The 22,005-nt window shown below is 35.1% G+C and overlaps 1 protein-coding gene across 4 annotated transcripts in view; it reads left to right on the top strand.

Annotated features, from left to right (window-relative positions):
- LRRIQ1 (leucine rich repeats and IQ motif containing 1) overlaps positions 1-22,005 on the top strand; it is a 237,314-nt gene that overhangs the window by 107,007 nt on the left and 108,302 nt on the right. For all 4 annotated transcript variants that reach the window (XM_062202044.1, XM_062202046.1, XM_062202042.1 and 1 more), the window contains 5 exons: positions 10,541-10,630; positions 11,279-11,400; positions 11,920-12,015; positions 12,254-12,336; positions 20,355-20,456. In XM_062202044.1, the coding sequence (XP_062058028.1) occupies positions 10,541-10,630; positions 11,279-11,400; positions 11,920-12,015; positions 12,254-12,336; positions 20,355-20,456 (493 nt within the window). The remainder of the gene's footprint in view (positions 1-10,540; positions 10,631-11,278; positions 11,401-11,919; positions 12,016-12,253; positions 12,337-20,354; positions 20,457-22,005) is intronic.

The raw sequence follows: 22,005 nt of genomic DNA, 5'->3' as shown, positions 1-22,005 counted from the left end.
GACGCCATAAAAAAGAGTGTCAAATTGTTAAGTCAACAACAGGAGTCACTGTGCACTTACTCCTCATGTAGGATCTTTGTCCTTAATGTGTTGTCCAATGTGAAGTAATGCTATAACTAGTACTGAAACAGTATTTTACACTCTGTGTTTCTGTATGGGTGCAAACTGATGAAATCTTTACTTAATATATACTAAATCGATCTTCTGTATATAAAGATAATTGAAAATGAATCTTGATGTGAATGGAATGGGAGAGGGAGCGGAAGATGGGAGGGGTGCAAGTGGGAGGGAAATTATGGGGGGGGGGAGTCATTGTAATCCATAAACTGTACTTTGGAAATTTATATTTACTAAATAAAAAAAAATAAATTAAAAAAAAGAAATAGGAACTCACTTAATGTATTAAAGGAACAGATAGTTTGCAATATGTAGAGCGATTGGTTGAGGCTGAAAACCAGGGAGAAGGAAGAAATAGAAAAATGGCCTGGGATTGGTCACCCTAGACCTGGGTTATGATGTTAGGCACTTTGGGTTTATAAGTGCAATACGAAGTTATTATTAACGCTTGAGGAACAGAGTTAAATTATGTTTTACATGGATGATTTTGAAAAGCAGAGATTATACAGATTATAATTAAGAGAAGCTAGTAATCAAAACCAAGTCACACATTAGAAGGTATTATCACTTTGTCTTCCTTTGACCTCTTTTTCATCCCTTTTCAATTTCTATCACTTTATTTTAAAATTGTTTTTAACTCCAAAGGACATAATCACATCATGGGGTATCTCTATACTTTTTCCCTTTTATTTCTCTCTCCAACCTTCCTGTATGCAAGTACAAGGCTTACATGAACAGAATTTTTCCTTTTTCACTTAATAAAAATAATTTCCTCTTGGATTAAGTCTTCTAGATTTTTAAGATACATCAAACTATAATTATATAAAATCAATTCTAATGTAATTATTCTCCTCCCACCAGCAAAAAATGAGTGGTTACAATATGGTAGGTATAAAGACTGGTCCATATGCAGATTGCTATGAAGATAGGTTCATAGACAGAAATAACATAGTCCCAGGTTTACAGGATGTCAGAAATATATTTGTATATTTGCAATGATTTGAAATTCCTTGAAGGAAAATGAATGTAAAATTGTCTTTCTAAAGTAACCAGGATCAAAAAACCTAGATCAATCTGCCATCAAATTTTTCTGTTTAATGATTTATTGCCTCAGAAATGTGATTTCTTTTAACAAACAGCTGGTTAAGGGGACACTGATAAACAAGAATCATTTTGTTTCAGTTTTATTAAGTATAGTTTACCCTAATTTATTGGTGCCAAGAACTGTGAGGCACCTGATTTTGCCCTGCATGCAATTTAATAAGTTAGGCTGCTGTGTTTCCATGGATGCTGGTAGAAGAAATGAGACTTCCGGGTTACAGACAAAAACATCTATCATTTTTACAATGTGCAGCAGGAAATGTGTGTTTTTCTTAGATTTTTCGTCCCCAGGTTCCATTTCTTCAAGGTAATCCTAGTAATCCTGAGGCTGGCAAATTCCTCTTCATCTTATGAAGGACGATTACCAGCCCTGTTCAGCATATGCCCCCAAAGAAGTAGTTATCTTTATTATATTGGACAACAAATAAAATTTTCTCTCTATCCCAAGGGGAAACATTGTCTGTGTCTTCCAAGTCTATTAGCTATCTGCATACTTTTGAAAAGATAGTCTGGAGCAAAGCCTGTTGTAGGTCATGGAGAAATATTAGAAAGTGGTGGAGATTTATATCTCAAAAATATCCATCCCATTTCCTCATAGTACACCACTCCATTAATCTGAATAATCTAACTGATGGGAACTGGGACAAAAATCATTGAATTTGCTCCGTGATGCATTTAATTATGGTTATTACCAATACCACAACTGGTTTTTTACTTTTTACTATTGACCTTCCCATTAGGTTTGAGGCTTTAATCCACATCCAGCAGATCCTTTCTTGTCCCTCAAAGAGACTCTAAGATAATTGTGTCATCCAAAATCCCCCTAGTCAATGAGTTGACGGTAACCTGAATGAATGCTTCTCAGTGCCATATTTGTGTTTTCTTAAAAATTTGAAGATGTCTTATGATCAGATATCTTCTAGGTAGCATTTGTACACCATAAGGGATGACTAAGTGTGAAGAGATTTTTTACAAGACAGTTGCAGGATTTGGGCCATCTTCTATTGACTTGATAGACTTCTTTTTTTTTTTTTTTTTTTTTAGAGATTTATTTATTTATTTGAAAGTCAGAGTTATTCAGAGAGAGGAGAGGCAGAGAGAGAGAGAGAAGTCTTCCATCTGATGGCTCATTCCCCAATTGGCTGCAACGGCCGGAGCTGTGCTGATCCGAAGCCAGGAGCCAGGAGCTTCTTCCGGGTCTTCCACGCGGGTGCAGGAGCCCCAAAACTTGGGCCATCTTCTTACTGCTATCCCAGGCCATAGCAGGGAGCCGGATAGGAAGAGGGGCAGCCGGGACTAGAACCAACACCCCTTGATAGACTTCTTAATAAAGCTAAGGTAAATGACTGTCAGAGTGTGGTCAGAAACTTCTGGAAGGGTATGGCAGACTCAGTATTATGCTAAATGTAAGGTGCTTGCAGCGGTTTAAAAGATACACAAGAAGCAGATTTCAGGGGCAGTGTTTAGGACAATCAGTAATGCCTCATGTCTCCCCACACTTTACAGGGTACTGGATTGTCATTCTCCATTCAAAATTAGATGTCCAGCTTCAGTGGCTGTATCTTTATTTCTATTTTCTAGCTTCCTATTGATAACTTTTCTTTTGGGAAGTTCAGAAACAAGGAACACATGCATTTACTTTTCTTTTGGGAAGTTCAAAAGCAAGGAACACACACAAGTTAATGAGGATTAATTTGAAAGCATAAGTTTCCTTGGACAAGGCTGTACCAAGAGGATATGTCAGTTATCTTTATCATGTCTAGAAATAATCAGGATAGATTCCTGAGTTGTTCAAATAGGTCTATATTGGCTTCATTGCACTTTTCTCTGTTATTACTTAGGAAGTGGCTGCAAGGATATGATTTTTTTCCCCCTGGGGACTGCCACATTCCAGTGAATGTCAACCTGCCGTATAACTGTGTGGATGGAAGGGCATGAGATAGGTTGAATCAGATTATCCTCTTGTTATTTAGTAGATTTTGTGGTAAAAGGAACATAACTATCCAATTCAAATGGTCCAAAAAACAGAAAAATTATTCAAGCTAATTTCAAGGGTCATATGGTGTGCCAAAGACAGCTAGTTAATAACCTGAAAGATGTCAACAGTGGTCAGGCTTTGAAGTTGTAGTCAATTTTCTAGAGGCAGTCAAGGGCAAAGATCCACTAGATGAGACCTCTTCTGTTCTAAGACATTTGACTCAATTTTTCAGGAGTCTTAAGTCTTGTATGCATTAATAGTTTCTACATCAGGAACTGAGTTTTTCCCAGTCAGTAACTTGAGTTCAGTTGTGCTCATCAGAGAAGAGGCTATCATCGTGACATCTATATGAAGAACCAACATAGTTCTATAAGCAGTTGTAGTTTCTTTTCTATATTTGAGAGCCCAAAGCAAGGTGTCTTTAGTATACAAGTCTTTCATTTTTCACAAAGAAGAACAAACTGTGAGGCAATTGGCAATAGCCCAAGAGTTAGTTGGATTTTAGCTTAGCAAACCATCCCTGAAGCTATCTAAAGGATTTAGGGAAGTTTGGATTAATTGAGGTCCTGTCAATGCAGCAGCTTTGCTTCAGGCAGTATAGATAAAGTTTTTCTAGGGGCTGTCATTTTGACATAGTAGGTAAAGCCTCCATCTGCGATACTGGCATCCCATGTAGGCTTTAGTTTGAGTCCTGGCTGTTCCACTTCCCATGCAGCTCTCCGCAAATGGCCTGGGAAAACATCGTAGAATAGCCCAAGTGCTTGGGCCTCTGCCACCCATGTGGGAGACCCAGAAGAAGCTCCTGGCTCCTAGCTTCAGCCTGGCCCAGCCCCTGGCATCTGGGAAGTGAACCAGCAGATGGAAGGTTCTCTCCCTCTCTCTCTCTCCCTCTCTCTCTTTCTCTCTCTCTCAACTCAGACTTTCAAATAAATAAATAAATCTTAAAATAATAATAATGAAATAAAAGCTTTTCTATCAAGAGTAGCTACCTAGCTACCTTTTCACTTAAAGCTGTGTTGCTACAGAGATCAGGTTAACTGCACTTCCATTTCCTTTTGACAAATGACACTTTTGGAGACTGTCCCACCTTATGAGAATCCAAATTGCCCCACCCAAAACAGAGTAACAGGTCAGAGAGTCATAAGGTCTCCAAGGGTTAGTCATTATTTCTGAAAGAGGCCCATAAGAAGCTAATGGCTTCTTTAAAAAAAAAATTTATTTTATTTATTTGAAAGACAGATGACAGAGAGAGAGAGAGAGACAGAGAGAGAAATCTTCCATCCACTGGTTCACTCCCCATATGGCCTCAATGGCCGGAGCTGTGCAGATCCGAAGCCAGGAGCCAGGAGCTTCTTCCAGGTCTCCCATGCAGGTGCAGGGGCCCAAGGACTTGGGCCATCTTCCACTGTTATAGCTGGATCGGAAGAGGAGCAGCCAGGACTCGAACCAGTGCCCATATGGGATGCCGGCCCTTCAGGCCAGCGTGTTAACCCACTGTGCCACAGTGCCGGCCCCATGGCTTCTTTTTAATAGGAGTGCACCTGGTTGTTTTTTTTTCAGAAAGTCCAATATTCCAAAACCACAAAGGATACCTCTGGGTGAAGGCTATCGTCATTACCAGGGGTTTCAATCAAGTACTAAAGGGGTATAGTAAGGTATTGGACCTCTTTTGTTAGTCGTGAAAAGGTCAGTGTTTTTCCTTTGCTGTTGTGGGAACTAAACATTGTTTGTTCTTCTATATATCCCCAAAAACTCTACCTAAGGGATGGGGCCCAGAATTATATCCAGATTTACCATTGCCAACAGAGTTGTGATAACACGCAGCATAATCAGTGACTAATAAATAGAAAAAATAGATACATAGAAACTAATGCTTTAAAAGTGGTGATATACTTTACATATTAATTTGACTTGACAACCAACACTGTGTCATCTGTATAATAAAATCCTTGGAAATCCTTGAACATCAGTGCTCACACTAAATCCAGACCCAGTGGTCACGCTATCAGAGGCCAATCTACTCCTATTGGGATAATCCCCTCTAGGACCTACAGGATGGAACAGCAAAGCTTATCACCATCAATTTATACTATACATTCAGATATGGAAGAACAGTAATTGCACATTGACTTGGCCTAAAAGACCTTACTTACAAGGTAGATTTAGGACCTTTCATCACTGTGAACCACAGTCGTATCTCTTGAGTTGAAACCTTTAGCTCTATAAACCAGGAGTCTTGATAGGATAGTGTCCTATGCCAGTGTGGGAAACACTGTCTCTATATTTTCATACTGTCAGCTATGCAAACATCCTTGAAACAACAGTCTAGATGAAAGCCATCACAGATATGCAGATGTGGAAGGCTCATGAATAATTATCTCCTGCCATTAAGCACCTAGTCATAATGAACTTCAGAAGCAATGATGAATAAAGCGTTTTCTCAATCCTTGAGTCCATAGTGTTTGACAGACTTTAAAAAATAGTTTTAGCCATCTAGATGTTTATCTCTCCTTCAGTAACACAATAAGTGTCCAAAAGAACCTGTTTGAGTAATTTCAGATGGTATGGTTATCTACATTCGCACTTTGATTTTTTACCTTCTAATTTCTAAAATGAATTTTCACTGATGTTTTTACTTGTTGACTTAGTTTAACAGATTTTATTTTCTCTTTCATTCAAACAATTTAGAAGTCAACATGTAAAGAACCAGTATAATTTTCTTTAAACTTAAACAGCCAATATTTTATAAGTTCCTAAACCCAAATGAGGTGGAGAAAGCTAATATTACACCAGAAGAGTCAAATTTCTAATTGTTTCTTGTCTCGGGCAAGGGGCAGAATCAATAAATTTATAGGAATAATTTTTATGAAAGAGGTAAAATGTATTAGGCTGCTTTCAACTCTGGAGTTTAGTCAAATCAAAGTCACAAAGTTATATGTGTGTGTGTGTGTGTGTGTATATATATATATATATATATATATATATATATATAAAACAATGTTTAGTTGGAAGACAGACAAAACCTAAAATAAAGGCAAATGACAAGACTAAAGAAAAAGTTAAATATTTGGTATGATGGAAAGAGACATACATGACAGATAACAGCAATCTCCAACAATATGAACATGTATGCTTCTACATTGAGGAAAGTGAAATTTGGGAATTCATAATGGGATACATTTTTGAACTGTTAAGTATTGTGAAATGCTATAAAGGGAATCACTAAATATTTTTTTTTTTGACAGGCAGAGTGGACAGTGAGAGAGAGACAGAGAGAAAGGTCTTCCTTTTGCCGTTGGTTCACCCTCCAATGGCCGCCGCGGTAGCGCGCTGCGGCCGGCGCACCGCGCTGTTCCGATGGCAGGAGCCAGGTGCTTCTCCTGGTCTCCCATGGGGTGCAGGGCCCAAGCACTTGGGCCATCCTCCACTGCACTCCCTGGCCACAGCAGAGAGCTGGCCTGGAAGAGGGGCAACCGGGACAGGATCGGTGCCCCGACCGGGACTAGAACCCGGTGTGCCGGCGCCGCAAGGCGGAGGATTAGCCTAGTGAGCCGCGGCGCCGGCCGGAATCACTAAATATTATAATTATTTTTGATACAGCAAGTGTCAAATTTGACAGAGGAGAAAAATTGGGGGGCAAGGTGGGAGCGGAAGTAAGAAGAAGGAGAATGACTAAGTTACTACTTTAAAAACTTCTAGTACCTATTCAACATTAACTGACTTGTGTCCTCGGCAAGTCTGGTCCTAGTGTCATATGTTAGGATTTCTCTAGATGGCATGAAAAATTCCTTATAGATATACAAACATTATCATCCTTATTATTTGTGGCTCCTGTTTCCAATAGCCTTATGCTATACTCTCTCAAAGTTGGATTACAACAAAACAAATTCTTCTCTGATCAAAAGCCAAATTTTATATATATATATATATATATATATGTGTGTGTGTGTGTGTGTGTATGGGGTGGGTATGTATGTATGATATATGTATATGTCATCAGTTGTTCAACTCTGATTATATAGTTGCAAATGTATCAAAGTTAAGCCCATTTGATAAGAGTCCTTTAGTAACCATTAAGCTTCCCAGACCCTTAACAGAATGTGAACAGAAGAATTTGTGTAAATGTGTACTGAATAGAATGATATCTTAATATAAGGTTTTAAACCATCTGTTTATCTCTCTTGGCCAATTCCTCCTGAAAATTTGAGGTCTTATTTCCCTCAAAATATTAGATAATGCCAAATACACTTGATATTAAATACTTGAACTCAGGGTCAGATTGTGGTGCAGCAGAATAAGCCGCTGCCTGTGAAGCCAGCATCCCTTTGAGAGACAATTTGAATCTCAGCTGCTTCACTTCTGATCCAGCTCCTTGCTAATGCATCAGGAGAGGCAGCAGATCGCCTAAGTGCTTGGGTCCCTGCCACCCACGTAGGAGAGCCACATGGAGTTGCCAGTTCCTGGCTGCAACCATTTAGTGAGTAAACCAGCAGATGGAAGATCTCTCTCTCTCCCTCCCTCTCCCTCTTTTTCTCTTTTATTGTCCCTTTGAAGTAAATACATAAATCTTTTTTAAAAAATTAAAAATTGAATTCTTATAAATCATTAGTCTTGCTAATATTTTTGGTTTTAATTATATAATTTCTAAAATAATTAGTATTTTATATTAAACCTCTTCTTTATGTTTCTAAAATTAGTGAGATTGTTGGATTATAAAGGATTGTTGGAATCCCAGAACATTTTTGATCTTATATTCAAAACAAGAAAAAAATGTTTTTAATTTTTTGTACTTTTATATAGCAATTTGAAAAATGAAAAATGTCTCCAGACTTTATAGAGCCTGTCCAAGGAAGAGTACCCTTTATTTATCTCCATGGTAAGGAAAAGAGATCACTTGTTTGTGAGATCTTGCTCTGCTGCAGAGACAAAACAACTAGCTTTCTAGAGTTGCTTTGTCAGCTGTTTAACTAAAAGTAAAAGTTCATTTAAAAATTAGTGTAGAAGTCAGACTTCTTATCCTGATCCTTTTCCATAGCTACTTGTCAGGTGGCACATTGCTTTTTGTACTATTATCTCCTTCACATCTTCACATCTTGTCTTCATTTTAGCAGTTTTCATGAGAATAAAAATACCAGTTTGATTATAGCTGATTACCATCACCCTTGATCTTTCTTGGGATAGATCATATTTTCCTTTATCACTTAAAGAATTTTAAAAAATCCAAAGCCAGCATCCAGTCCTTGGAATGTTGTATCAAATGGTAATTCTTTTTTTATCAAATTTATCACCCATCAAAAGCTAATCAGAAAATTTTGGTTGTAAAAATTAGTAGTTTACTGAATTCTTGGCCTGATTTGTCAAGCAATCAACATAAGCAGCTTGAATATATTGCTAAGAAATTACAGTAGCTTATTTTCCCACGCCTTCCCAAAGGTGCCAAAGCAAATCTGACACATATTTTTTTTTATTTATTTGTAGTATGGCCCGGAATCGTAGCCATTGTTTTGGAACCACCATTTTCAGCCTTTTTCTTTCTTTCTATGAAAATGAGAAGGAGAAACATTAACAGTTCTGATAAGAGAGTGCTTGCTCATTCTATCTTTTCAATAATACCTTATGTAGGAATACTGAAATGCATAATTTTAATTGACAAAATTATATATGTGTATTGCATACAACATACATAATATTTTGAAATATGTATTTGTTGTAGAATGGCTAAATTCAGCATATTAACATAAGCCGCCATTACCTAACACGTTACCATTTTTGTGTGGTGAGGATGCTTGAAATTGATTGTCCCAGTGACTTTCAGAACACAATACAATGTCATTAACTATAGTCATCATGTTGCACAGTCTCTTGAATGTTTTCCTCCTGACAAATAACAATTTTTTCCAAATAATCTCTACCTAACAACTGTGTAGGTGCTAAATTACATAATCAAGTCACACAAGTTTGCCCATATTTCCTAAGACTAAATGTCATATGGAAAAGCTGCCATTGCCTTGCCTGCCTGCCTGCCCTCAATGAGTTAGTCCTGCCCTTCCAATAATCTTTCAAAAAGCTGTCAAAAGACACTGACATTGTATAAATGGGAAATTGCATGTAAATATAGTAATTCAACTTACAAATAATAACTAGGTTTGATAATTTTAGAACCATCTTAAAAACAATTTATCCAGGGCCATGGTGTAGTTAAGCCACAGCCTGTGACACCAGCGTCCCATATGGGCACTGGTCAAGTCCCAGATGTTCTCTTCTGATCCACCTCCATGCTAATACTCCTGGGAAGGCCAGAGACGTGATATGTACTTGGGCCCCTGCCACCCATATTGGAGACCGAGGTGAAGTCCCTGGCTTTGGTCTGGCCCAACCCACACCCCACCCCAGCCTTTGCAGCCATTTGGGGAGTGAACCAGTAAATGGTCTCTCTCTTCCTTTCTCCGCCCCCATCTCCCTCCCTCCTCTGTGTGTGTGTGTGTGTGTGTCCCTCTCTGTGTAACTCTGCCGTTCAAATAAAATAAGTAAATCTCAAAAAAAAATTGACTGGTATTCTGATCTTTTTTTTTCCCAAAACGATGCAAAACACATCATTGAAACACAGAAGTTTATCCTAAGCTACACTAGATAATCCACTCAAATCAGATTCAGATAATTATACTACATGAATATATTTACTACAGTTTTATTGTAGAAAGAATAAATTTTGAAATTCCATAAATGGAAGATTTTTTTAAGATGAAGAGAGAGGGAATTTAGGAATTTCAGTTTGTATTTTTGTCATTCAACGTAGTTGAATTAGAGAATATAATACTGGAAACCATATTCCTTATATTGTGTTCATAGCTACTAAGTCCTCCTCTCCATCCACTCAGAAAATTGATTAAAATTGAAAAAGCGGTAAACAGTGTTTAAGACATTATTTATAGGAAAGTTAGGGCTAATGTATCAAAATACAATTTTTAATAGTGATATTTGATAGAAAATAAAATTTGCATTGTAAAGAGCAAAAAGTTGATTTCCAACAGTGATGTGTTTAAATTTCTCTCAGAATCAGAGTTACCATTAAATACTCTGAACAATATGAACTTCATTTTTAGCATACTGAATATCAAGTTTTCACTTTATTTGAAACTTGCAGATGAAGTCTTGTCCTTTTTTTCTGTATGTTTTCATTAAGTGGATACAAATCATCTCATATTAGCAAGTAGCAACTTTCCTATAAACTAAGATTCCAATATACTTTGTCAACATTCATAGTATATAAGACAATGTAAAAGAAACTTTACAAAGTTTATGCAAACTAACTTTTTTAACTTTTTAATGTGGTTACTTGTGCAGGCTTCCTTAGAGAAAGAATGGCTAGCGTTAGATTCCACCCGCTTCCCTTCACAAACACCGCTGCTTTCAAACCAGCTGCACCGGCCAAAGGTAACATGTCATGGAAACTTCTGAGTGCTCGATCTTTGCCCGTTTCTTAAGGTTATGCTATGCTGCAGTGATTAATAATACAATTTATTGACTTGAAAAACATAATTACTTTTAGAAGCCTCTGACTTCCTCCTCATCCCCAGATGTAATTTTTCATGTAGCTTTTCTTTCATTTGCTCCTTTTTTTTTTCTTTATTTTGGATTTCTTTCAACACTTTATTTCACAGTAGCAAAAAAAAAATTGATATACTTCAGCTGCATATTTGGCAGTCGACTAAAATCACTAGTTGACAGCAGTTTAAAAATACAAAAATATGCATTAAGAGGGCAACAGCTGAAGATTCTCAGTCAGAGGTCAATGAACTGCAATATCTGTTATTTATTTGATAATCTTTGAAGTTTTGTTTTCTGAGATTTTTTAAGATCTTCGCAATTAATCATTTTGTATATGGGAGCTATACCAAAAAGCAAATTCTGCTCCACTACAACAAAGAATATTTATGTGTATTCCATAAATTTTATTTTATCATCCTTTTAAATTTTATAATGAGTTTTCCTTAGGAGACAACTTGTTAATATCTATGAAAAGTAATACAATAAATGGTAGAATTTTCTAATTTATTTTATATTACATTCTTTCTTGATAAGATCTCTGGAACCTTAAAATATGATGATACTTCCCTTAATTTACCAAGTCATCCAGCTCAAGCATGGCTCTGTAATGAAAAAGAAAATGTGTTTTCATCAGAACACCCAGGATTAAACAGCAGGTAATCTTTAATTGCTTTTTCAGAGGATCAATCTATGAATGACAAGGATATTACATTCCTTTAAAAAGTATTGCAAAAATTGATGTGAACTTACTTGTTGAGAAGATGGAACATTTAGTATTAAAAATATTGTCATGATTTAATGGTCTTCAGTGTAAAATAACGTGAGGTAGGTGAATTAAAGCAACTATAAAAGTTATGTGTCACCGAAATAGAGTCGTTAATTGTTGAAAGCAAATAGATCTTTAAATACTACCATATAGGTAGAGATAAGGATTAGAATTAAAATCCCAGTGCTGCACTACTTTCCACGAAAGGCTTGAAATATGCTTCAAGTAATTGAAATGTAAACATTTTAAATTAATGGCAGACTTTTATTACTTTTCAAGATAAAGTTTTCGTGTAACTTAAATGCATTTTATTCCCAAGTTTGAGATAGCATAAGCAGCTTGTAGTTTTTAAAAAGTGCTTATATTCCTGTGTTAATTCAGTTAAAAGTGGATTTTTTTCTATTGCCAGATCAGAAAATAGAACTTTAACCAGGACATCTGAATCAAAGACTAATAGAAAGAGTTTGCTAAAATCTGAGAAAGAAGAAAAAATTTCAGAAGAATGGTATGTGGTCTATTTTGTACTAAAAAACTGAGAAATTGTGATATTGTTAAATGTCCAATCAGCTATTTTTTCAGATTTCAAAAATATCTATTAATTTTTGAGAAACTATACATCTGATTAAACTGCAGTTTCTTAGGTGGAAACACAAATGTATTTAGAATGAGATAATGCAGATATATATGCTATTTGTATATATACACATGTAAATATTATCTGTAATTTTTTTGCCTTTTAATAGGGGTTTTAAGAATATTGCTACTGCTCAACAAATGTTGAAGAGGGCACAGAAAATGAAGTCAAAGAAATTAAAGAAAAAAATAGGTGAGTAATGCTGTTTGAATTATAATTTGTATAATATTGAAGATAAATTCATTTAAAATATTTATTTCAAATTAAATTCAATAAGAACAGAAATGAATGCAGAGATGAATATGCCTATGGTAACGACTCAAAAAAATAGAAAATTTAGAGAAAATCATGCTGTTACATTGAATGCTTTGTTATACTCCTTTTTTTTTTTTTTACTTTTTCTTTCTCTTATCTAGTTTGCTATTGATTATCTATTGTGTACTGAGAATTATGTTATAATTTGTTTCTGAACTGGTTTATTTTGCAAATTGTTGATTCTAAAGGAGACCTACTTCATGTGTTTCTTGCTTTATGTGATTTTAAATTGCTCAATTATTTAATACAACTTATAAATTAGTCCCATGGAGTTTAGTTGTGCAGACTTCACGACTTTACAACCTGGGAAAGAAACATAGTTTATATCTTTTATGATCTTATTGAACTCAGGAAATATTCAAGGCCATCTTTTCTTCTATCCCAAGTTACTCTCAAAATCATTTGTCTTTGTTTAGACACTTCTGATATTTTAATAAAATTACATAATATGTGGAGTAGCTTATATATATTAGTGAAAAATAGTGTGGTATTACGATTTTATATCTCTAATTAAAACTATTTGAATATATTAGCTTAGTCCAGGTAACTTATTACTATGTTTACTAATTGACTCAGAAGTTCAAAGTAAGCAACTACTTCATGAAAAAACTCTTTTAGTTTCTTTTATGCAAATTTCATTGTTAGTAAACTATTTGCATTAAAGTTTTACCCCTGAGATGAGTAAGAAATCCATCCTAACCCTCTTCTTCTAGTTTATGTAAGCATATGAAACATTCAAAAATGTATTTTATCCTATCCATTCATTATTCAATACAAACTTATTTTAGATTATTAATTCAGCAAAGTTATAAGAAATATGTATGTAATTTTTAATTTTAAAAATCATAAATAAAAATAGCCACAATACTTTTGATTTCCAAGGAATAACTGGTATTTATTGGTACATCTCACACTAGCCATTTGATAAATGACTGATGGCTCATTTTTCTCCTCAAAAATATCCAACTTTTCTTTCTTGGTGATTTATTAATGACATATTCATTTTACCCTGTGTCTTTTTGAGATAACTTATTTTTGGTTGTGTGCTAAAAAATTGGAAGTTTTGAAATACTGAAATTTTAATCATTTTAAAGATAAATACAAATAAATACTATGTTGTGCTGGTTGCCTTTTCCTTCTGCCTCTCATTTTGCAAATTCCTATTAAAGTCATCAGGACTCTGTGAGTTGAATGTTATGTGGTAGTCACCCCAGTCAAAGAGTAATTCCAAACCCTTAACAATAGTGAGACTTTCTTGCAGTTCTGTGGATATGGAATCCGGTACAGCAAATCAAGTTAGTTTGATAAACTCTTCTATTGCTTTGATGTCTGTTTCTACCCATCTTCAAGAGTATCAGAAAACATTCTTTGCTGTTTTGAGAATAAAGTTTCTGAAACTGCTGGGCAAGTTCAAATATCATTATTTAAGAATTCATTCAGCCAGTATCTAACAAATAATTCTTTCCTATTCATATTCAAGAAGCTTTGCGAGAATAATTTTTTGTTTCTAAGATAGTTGTCTGAAGTAGCCTCTGTTACTGAGGAAAAGACTGTCTTGTCATATTTTCCATATGATTGTGTCTCTCTGGAAACACGGATCTTTGTTTTTAATTCTTCTAATTGAGTGTGGTTTTTTTTAAGTTGAGTACATTTTTAGGAAGTCATTATTAATAACTCTACCAGAGGAATAATAAAGAATATATATTCAGACTTTAAAATTACGATTGTAATGGTACCGATTAAACACAATTAGGCCTAAATTAAACCTCTTTATGTCAGTCACAAGGGGGCACGGTAGGGCAACAAATGAACAAGGACAACCAATTGTCCACTTCAGCACATTTAACCCAACATTTGAGTTAGTGTCAAGCAGGACCTGTTAGTTAAAAATCTGAAATGGCGATTGTATAATTTTATGGAAATTAGTACTCCAATTATGTGATTGTGGTCCCAGTTACATTTCACTACTGTGTAAGGTTTTGTGTCTCTGTTAATGCTTTTGTTTCATCAAAATAATACTAGATTTTAAAAAAGAAACAATTTTTCTTTAAAAATTGAATGCTGAAATGCAAAATTTATTGATGAATTTTTTAAAAGATTATTTATTTATTTTGAAAATTAGAATTACAAAGAGATGGACAGAGAGAGAGGGAGAGAGAGAATCTTCCATCTTCTGGTTCACTCCCTAGATGGTTGCATTGGCCTGTCTGAAGCCAGGAGCTAGGAGCTTCAGCTGAATCTCCTACATGGGTGGCAAGTGCCCAAACACTTGGGCCATCTTCTGTTGCTTTTCCTAAGCCATTAGCAGGGTGCTGGATTGGAGTCGAAGCAGCCAGACTCCGGAGCCCATGTGGGAGGCCGGTGTCGGTGTGGCAGGCTGCAGCTTTACCTGCTTTGCCACAACTCCAGCCCCAAATGATGACGTTTATATTCTCCTCGCTCTTTTCCTCTGTTGTTTTTCACAGAAAATAAATATATTAGAAACATTCAAGAAGCTGTTAAGATTGGCAAATATGAAAAAGAAAGTCAGAGGGATCCTCTCCAATGATTCTGTTTCATTTATCTTCTGTTTGGTTCATTATGTAGCACTTACTTATAGATAATTTTTGTTGCAATGAGTAAATTATTTAAGACTTAGATTCTAGCCGGTGCCGCGGCTCACTAGGCTAATCCTCCGCCTGCGGTGCCGGCACTCCGGGTTCTAGTCCCGGTTGGGGCGCCGGTTCTGTCCCGGTTGCTCCTCTTCCAGTCCAGCTCTCTGCTGTGGCCCGGGAAGGCAGTGGAGGATGGCCCAAGTCCTTGGGTCCTGCACCTGCATGGGAGACCAGGAGAAACACCTGGCTCCTGGCTTCGGATCGGTGCAGCGCGCTGGCCGTAGCAGCCATTTGAGGGGCGAACCAACGGAAGGAAGACCTTTCTCTCTGTCTCTCCCTCTCACTGTCTAACTCTGCCTGTCAAAAAAATAAAATAAAAATTTTAAAAAAGATTCTGCAGTACTTTACAATTTAATAATTTGTCTGTGTTATCCTATCAATTTACTTGACTATATCCAAAATAAGGACTATTATTTTAAATTTTTATTTATTAATTAAAACGATGTTTTAAATATTTAAATTTGGTTAAATTTTTTTAAATTGCCAGTAATTCAAATATATTTTTTGGAAATGTAAATACAATTTTATTCATTTTGGTGCAAAAATATTGAAATCGATTCTTTTTTTTTTTTATAATACATGTTTTCCTGTATTGCTTTATAGGCCCTTCTTTAAGTCCTCTATGGAGGTAATTTCTTACCCAGACAACTTGCAAAATTTAAAATTTCCAGCCACTAGGGGGCAATATTGTCCATAAAATTGGTGGGAGACTAGTTCAGTGGGTGTAGGGAGGAAGGCAAGAGACTCAGAGAACAGTAACTGTTAAATGAAGATGTTATGTCCTTCAATCTAACAAAACAGTGTTCTTCAAGAAAGTAGGGCATAAACAAATAAATGGTGAATGGGAACTTTAATTCAAACTTCTGCTATTAAAATCTCAGGGCAATTTGCTGTATAGGGAGCACGTAATATTTCTGGTGTGTGTCATATATCCTTTCATTAACCAAGGGATGTGAGTCCACAATATTTAAGGTGAGAAAGAAAAGAAAGTGAAGTGTAATGGGATAAATAACAGAGAGGAAAATTCTGTTGAGGAAGCTGATTAATGAAGCAAGGGACTGAGTAAACATGTGGTGTGGGCAGCTATTAGGAGAGACAGTACTCAGGACTTCTGTTAGTATAAGTAAGTCCATCTGTGTTTAAGGGCAGGAGGAGGAGGTGGAGAAGACCAGGGAGCGAGGAATTGATTGGAAACCACAGAATGAAAACTAAAATTGTGAGGTGTTATCATGATTTGCTCAGTTTATGTTTGGGTTAGAGTTGTTGTTTTTCCTAGTCAGTAATTGCTATTTCCCTCATGATTGATGTAAGCTACAACTAGTAATGACTGGTCTTGTCTTGTGGATTTTGTTTGTTTGCTTGTTTTTACTGTTGCATCATGGAGCAAAGTAATTTCAGAATGTGGTGACTTGCATTGGAATCTAGTAGATACCCAGGGAAGTTTACAATCCTGTAGATGATGCAATGATGAACGTCATACGTAGGGTGAGAGTTACAGGTTTATTGAAAACATGCAGGGTCAATGACCTAAGCATAGTGAGCAGAATTGGTAGCAAGACTGAGATGAGCTGGATAGAGAAAGGGAGTGAGTGGGGGGGTTTTATGTGAAGCACTCACCAGAGAGGATGAGGCCAGGATGTTGAGCTTTTTATATTTTGTATATTTTATATACAGTTTTTTTAAACTTTTATTTAGTAAATATAAATTTCCAAAGTACAATTTATGGATTACAATGGCTTCCCCCCCATAACTTCCCTCCCACTCGCACCCCTCCCATCTCCTGCTCCCTCTCCCATTCCATTCACAATATACAGTTTTTATATATTTATCACATCTATGCATATAAAATTTAGAATTCATAGTTAAAAGAGATAAGATGAAGCAAACAAGGTTAATTTAATTGTGAGGGTAGAACCACAAGTGGAAATAAGAATCATCTTGCAGCTGATTTTGACACCTAACATAGTGTCAAACACATTCAAAGTATTCAATATATGTTTGCTGATTTTATTTCCATGAGGAAAATAGCTTGAGACTATCTTGGTCATATTTAATCACAGCAATAATTAATCCAGGTAGAAAAGTTAAGTTAGGCTAACTGTGTATATACATTAAGCAGTTCATGAGCAATAGCAAAGCAATCAGGTTATAAAATGATAATACATTTAATGAATATTAAAAGAGAAGAATCCATGGGAACTGTATTGACAAAACTCCAGCAAACTGGAGTTTATTCAAGATGTATGCTGTTTACCTTACTTATTTCCAAAAAGAATTCACAAGAAATTGTATCAAATGTTATTTCTACGCTTTCAGCAAACCAGTAATAAAATCCATTAAGTAATTAATACTTGAGGGCTGAGTCTGCTTGTTACCACACTGAATTTGAGGAACCTGTTATCATGCCTCGTACCCGGTAGATATTTAATAAATAGCTATTAACTGACTCCACAATATATTATAAGAAATTAACTAATATCCATTTGACAATGTATGTAGTGTGACTATGTGTGTTTATTTTAGTGATTTAAATATGTGTTTGTGGGGGAAAATTTTAAATTAATAAATGGTACTCATAAGATGATGAAAATTAGGTCACCATGAAACACTAAAATGACATTTCTTTTAGAGCACTACTGTACTTGTCAACTACAGAAAATGAGCAGTAATAAACAGATTTTTATAATGATAAAATATACAGTGAGTTTAAATTAAAATTATAGGAACTAAACAGGATTATTAATGGGATGAAATAATTTCATGGATATTCTTATGCCTATCTAAAATTATGTTACTAAAATGAAATCATGGGTATAAAACGTGAAGTATAATAGAGTCACATGCATAATAGGAACTTGCTTTACTTATCTATGGGTTACGTGAAGTATTTTTCAAAGCTGCGTTTAATAGCCACTGCCTTGATTTTTTAAGCATTTTTATACTCAATTTAGACTTGCTATTGATCACACAGTAAACTTCAGAGTACAAAACTGACTCTGTAGTGCTCTAAAGGTAATACAAGCTGTACTTAAAAATCCTTATCTCCTGGCTTTCTTACTGGATTGTGTATTTTTGAGGGGGCAAAACAGTGGTGTTTCCAGGAACTGTCAAATCAAGTGATTATTTTATTTTCTCTCATCTAAAATTTCTGTTCCTTATCATTATGCCTTTGCAATTTCAATTAATTTATATCTTAATCAATTTAAAATGATGTAATCAGAATGTTTTTAGCTAAAAGGATATTGAAATGTACTATTCATTCTGGGGGCTTGTGAAATAAAATTATATTAAGTAAATTGATCTGGACACTTCTTATAAATAGTTTGAATGTACTAAATTATTTGACTTCGATAATAGTTATGAGGGAATACAATTGTTATACTTACTTTACATGATAAGAAACCAAGTCAAGGAGAGATTATTATTTGTGGAAAGAAATGCCAGAGAACTTTAAAAAAAATCCATCGTTTTTATTTAGTGTGCTTCATTGAATAAAATGGAGCCAACTGTGGATCTATGTTTCTTACATATCTCAGCTTATTTTTTGTAGGATTTAAGGTTTTCTATGTGAATATTATAGGTTAGAAATACTATCATCCTTTAACTTGTAATTATGTGCCCATTAGCTGCCATTTATTGAGCACCTCTACTTACTGTCGACGTGGACTTAATACTTTACCCATGATCTCTTTAATTCTCACAGTAAAACTTCAAAGTCAACGTCACTTCTGTTGGTCAGAGGTGAAGGCAAAGGGTACAACCAGTTTGTCCAGAGTCACACAGCTAGTAAAAGTTAGAACTGAGATCTTTCCTAGGTCTGTTGAATTGTAATGTCGTTGCTCAGAAAAAATGTAGATAAATAGAAAGGTAAGAAGAGCAGGAGCATAGCAAGACTGTTGTAAGGCACGCCAGCAGGTTATCGGCTGCCATGGAGTTTGTAAGCTGTGATAACCTGTCTGCTCTGATTAGGTAACACTTCTTCTGACAGAGCAATATTGTCTTGTAAATAACTCGGATAATAAATAAAACTCTGAAATTAACATATACAAATGTTGTGGTATTATTGATAATCCATACTGAATTCATCTAGAAACATCTAATAATTAAAACACCTTATATCACAAACACTTATAGGATGTACCCAAATATTAACCATTGTTTCCTGAAACCTTGAGAAATATCTCTGGGGAACATGTAAATCATAACATAGTAATGATAAATTATTATGAGGAGGCTAATGGAAATCATCAGGTCCTTCATGCTAGAGAATAACTGTAAATATACTTTATTATGCTTCTCTAATTCACAGTGTAAAATCATGCAAGTGTAGGATTTAATCTAAAATGTAATCTTGTATTTATACCCACTTAACTTTTATTTTCCATTCTGCATATTCATTTCTATTATACTAGATATTAATCAAAGATTCTTAAATTCCCTTATTTTTGCAATCTGATATAAGATACTTAGAAAATGTATGCTACCTAGAATTGTGGTTTTATGTTACTCTACATATATAACTTTTCACTCTTTATTTGACTTCCAGTACTTCCATCACTATCTTCTTTTCTCATTGTTTTTCTGTAAGTACAATCTCTTTGTCTCTTTGTCTTAATACATCAATATCAAATCCCTGTTTTCACATTTCATAAAGCCATTCATTACCAATAAAAATTATGGAGCTCTACATTAGCCATCATCCTATTTATTTTATAAAATCATCATTATGTTCTTAAAATTATATATATGAAATACATGAAATCTGTTTTCTTTATGTAAAAAATTAATTTAAAAATTTTATATTTTTTATGTTTTAACTTTAAAATATAGAAAAATTTGTCTTTGTTATAAAAACCAATACATTTGAATGAAAGATAACTCAATATATTTTATATTATACTAATAAAATCTTTTTCTATCTGTTCTTTATCCCACAGCTCTTTGCTTATAATATATCAAGGTCTCCACACTTTAGAGATAAAAACTGTATATAGTTTTCCCTTCAACAATAAGTTTTACTTAAACAGTTATGCAAATTGATCATTGGCTATATTTTTAATCAGATAACTGAGCATATATGTGCAGAGTTGGCATAAAATTCAGAATAACATGATCATCAATTTTATAGAGCTTCTAGAATAGATATTACTTTAAGTACCACCATAAAGGAAATATTATGGTCATTTCAGAGAAGGAATGACCAAAGCTGAACTTTCCTGTTATTGTTCTCTTTTTGTCTAGATCCCACTGTGCGTCTAACATTATTCAAAAGCAATGAAAATAGAGTTTCTGTTACAAAGTCACCAAAGAAGGCAAGGCCCAGAAGAGTTGGTTACTTTCAAGGTATGATTTATCAACAGATAAATATAAAGCTTAAAAGATAAGACAGAAAATTATACATAGTTTTTTAATCCTCAATAAATCCTAAAGTACATATTAAGTATAACATGTGCTTGAATAAAGTCAAAATATGGCTCTTAGAATTAAAATACTAATTTAGTATACTGATACATTGGCATAGAAATTTAGTGCTTATATCAATGGCTATATAAATTCTTTATTGAATATGAAATTAATATAATTGCTATTAATATTATTTAAATTTAAGTGAAAGATAATATCAGTTGAACTGTTCACAAGTTGAAATGATATTTCAATATACTTAGTTCACTGCCAATATATACAAATTGCATTAAACACTAAAATTACATACTGGAACTTAAATTTTTTATTTTAATTTTTTTTTTTTTAGTTTTAAACAGATTCAATATAGTTCATAGAAGAAATTCTAAGAATATAATGATACTCCCTTTCTCCCGACCTCTCTCCCCTACTCTCTCTCTCTCACACCCTACCTCCCTATCCATATTCTACCCACTCCCCTTTACTTTACTTTTATTTTATTTTATTTTTTTAATTTATTTGACAGAGTTAGACAGTGAGAGAGAGACAGAGAGAAAGGTCTTCCCTCTGTTGGTTCAACCCCCAAATGGCCGCCAGGGCCAGAGCTATGCCGATCCGAAGCCAGGAGCCAGGTGCCTCCTCCTGGTCTCCCATGCAGGTGCAGACTCCCAAGCACCTGGGCCATCCTCCACTGCCTTCCTGGGCCACAGCAGAGAGCTGGACTGGAAGAGGAGCAACCAGGACTAGAACCAGGCACCCATATGGGATGGAGGCGCCACAGGCAGAGGATTAACCTAGTGAGCCATGGCGCCGGCCCCTCCTTTACTTCTATTTAAAAGGCAGAGCTACAGAGAGTCATAGGCAGAGAAAGAGGGAGGGAGAGAGGTCTTCCCTCTGCTGGTTCACTCCTCAGATGGCCACAATGACTAGAATTGCACCAGTCTGAAGCGAAGATCCAGGAGCTTCCTCTGGGTTTCCCATATGGGTGCATGACCCAAGGACTTGGGTATCCTCTACTGCTTTCCCAGGCCATAGCAGAGAGCTGGATCAGTAGTGGAGTAGCCAGGAATTTAATCAGCACCCATATGGGATGCCAGAACTGCTGGCAGCAACTTTATACCCTCTATGCCACAGCACCAGCCCCTCTCCTTTAATTCTGAGATAATACAACTTTATATTACAGTCAAGAGCTTAATGCTTCATTAAATAAATAGTTCAATAGTGAAAACCAAAAAGATCCTAATTTAGCAGAAATATAGGCAAGAGCTATAAATAATAGTCAAATGGAAATATGACAATTTCATCCATATACAGCAAATTCAAGGTAATCACAGATCATTAAAACTATAGTAATAAATATTTTTAGAGTATTTGAAGATTGAAGCATGGTCAGTTCACTTTCAGGTGAACGATTTACACATCTTGATATAAGATTATTTTCTTTATTTCATCATTTAAATGAACTATGGACCTATAAGAAATATTTAAA

This window comes from Lepus europaeus, chromosome 10 (genome assembly GCF_033115175.1).
Source record: "Lepus europaeus isolate LE1 chromosome 10, mLepTim1.pri, whole genome shotgun sequence".
Classification (NCBI taxonomy): domain Eukaryota; kingdom Metazoa; phylum Chordata; class Mammalia; order Lagomorpha; family Leporidae; genus Lepus; species Lepus europaeus.
The sequence above is the reverse complement of the archived record's forward strand: the minus strand, read 5'-3'. Positions and strand labels throughout refer to the sequence as shown.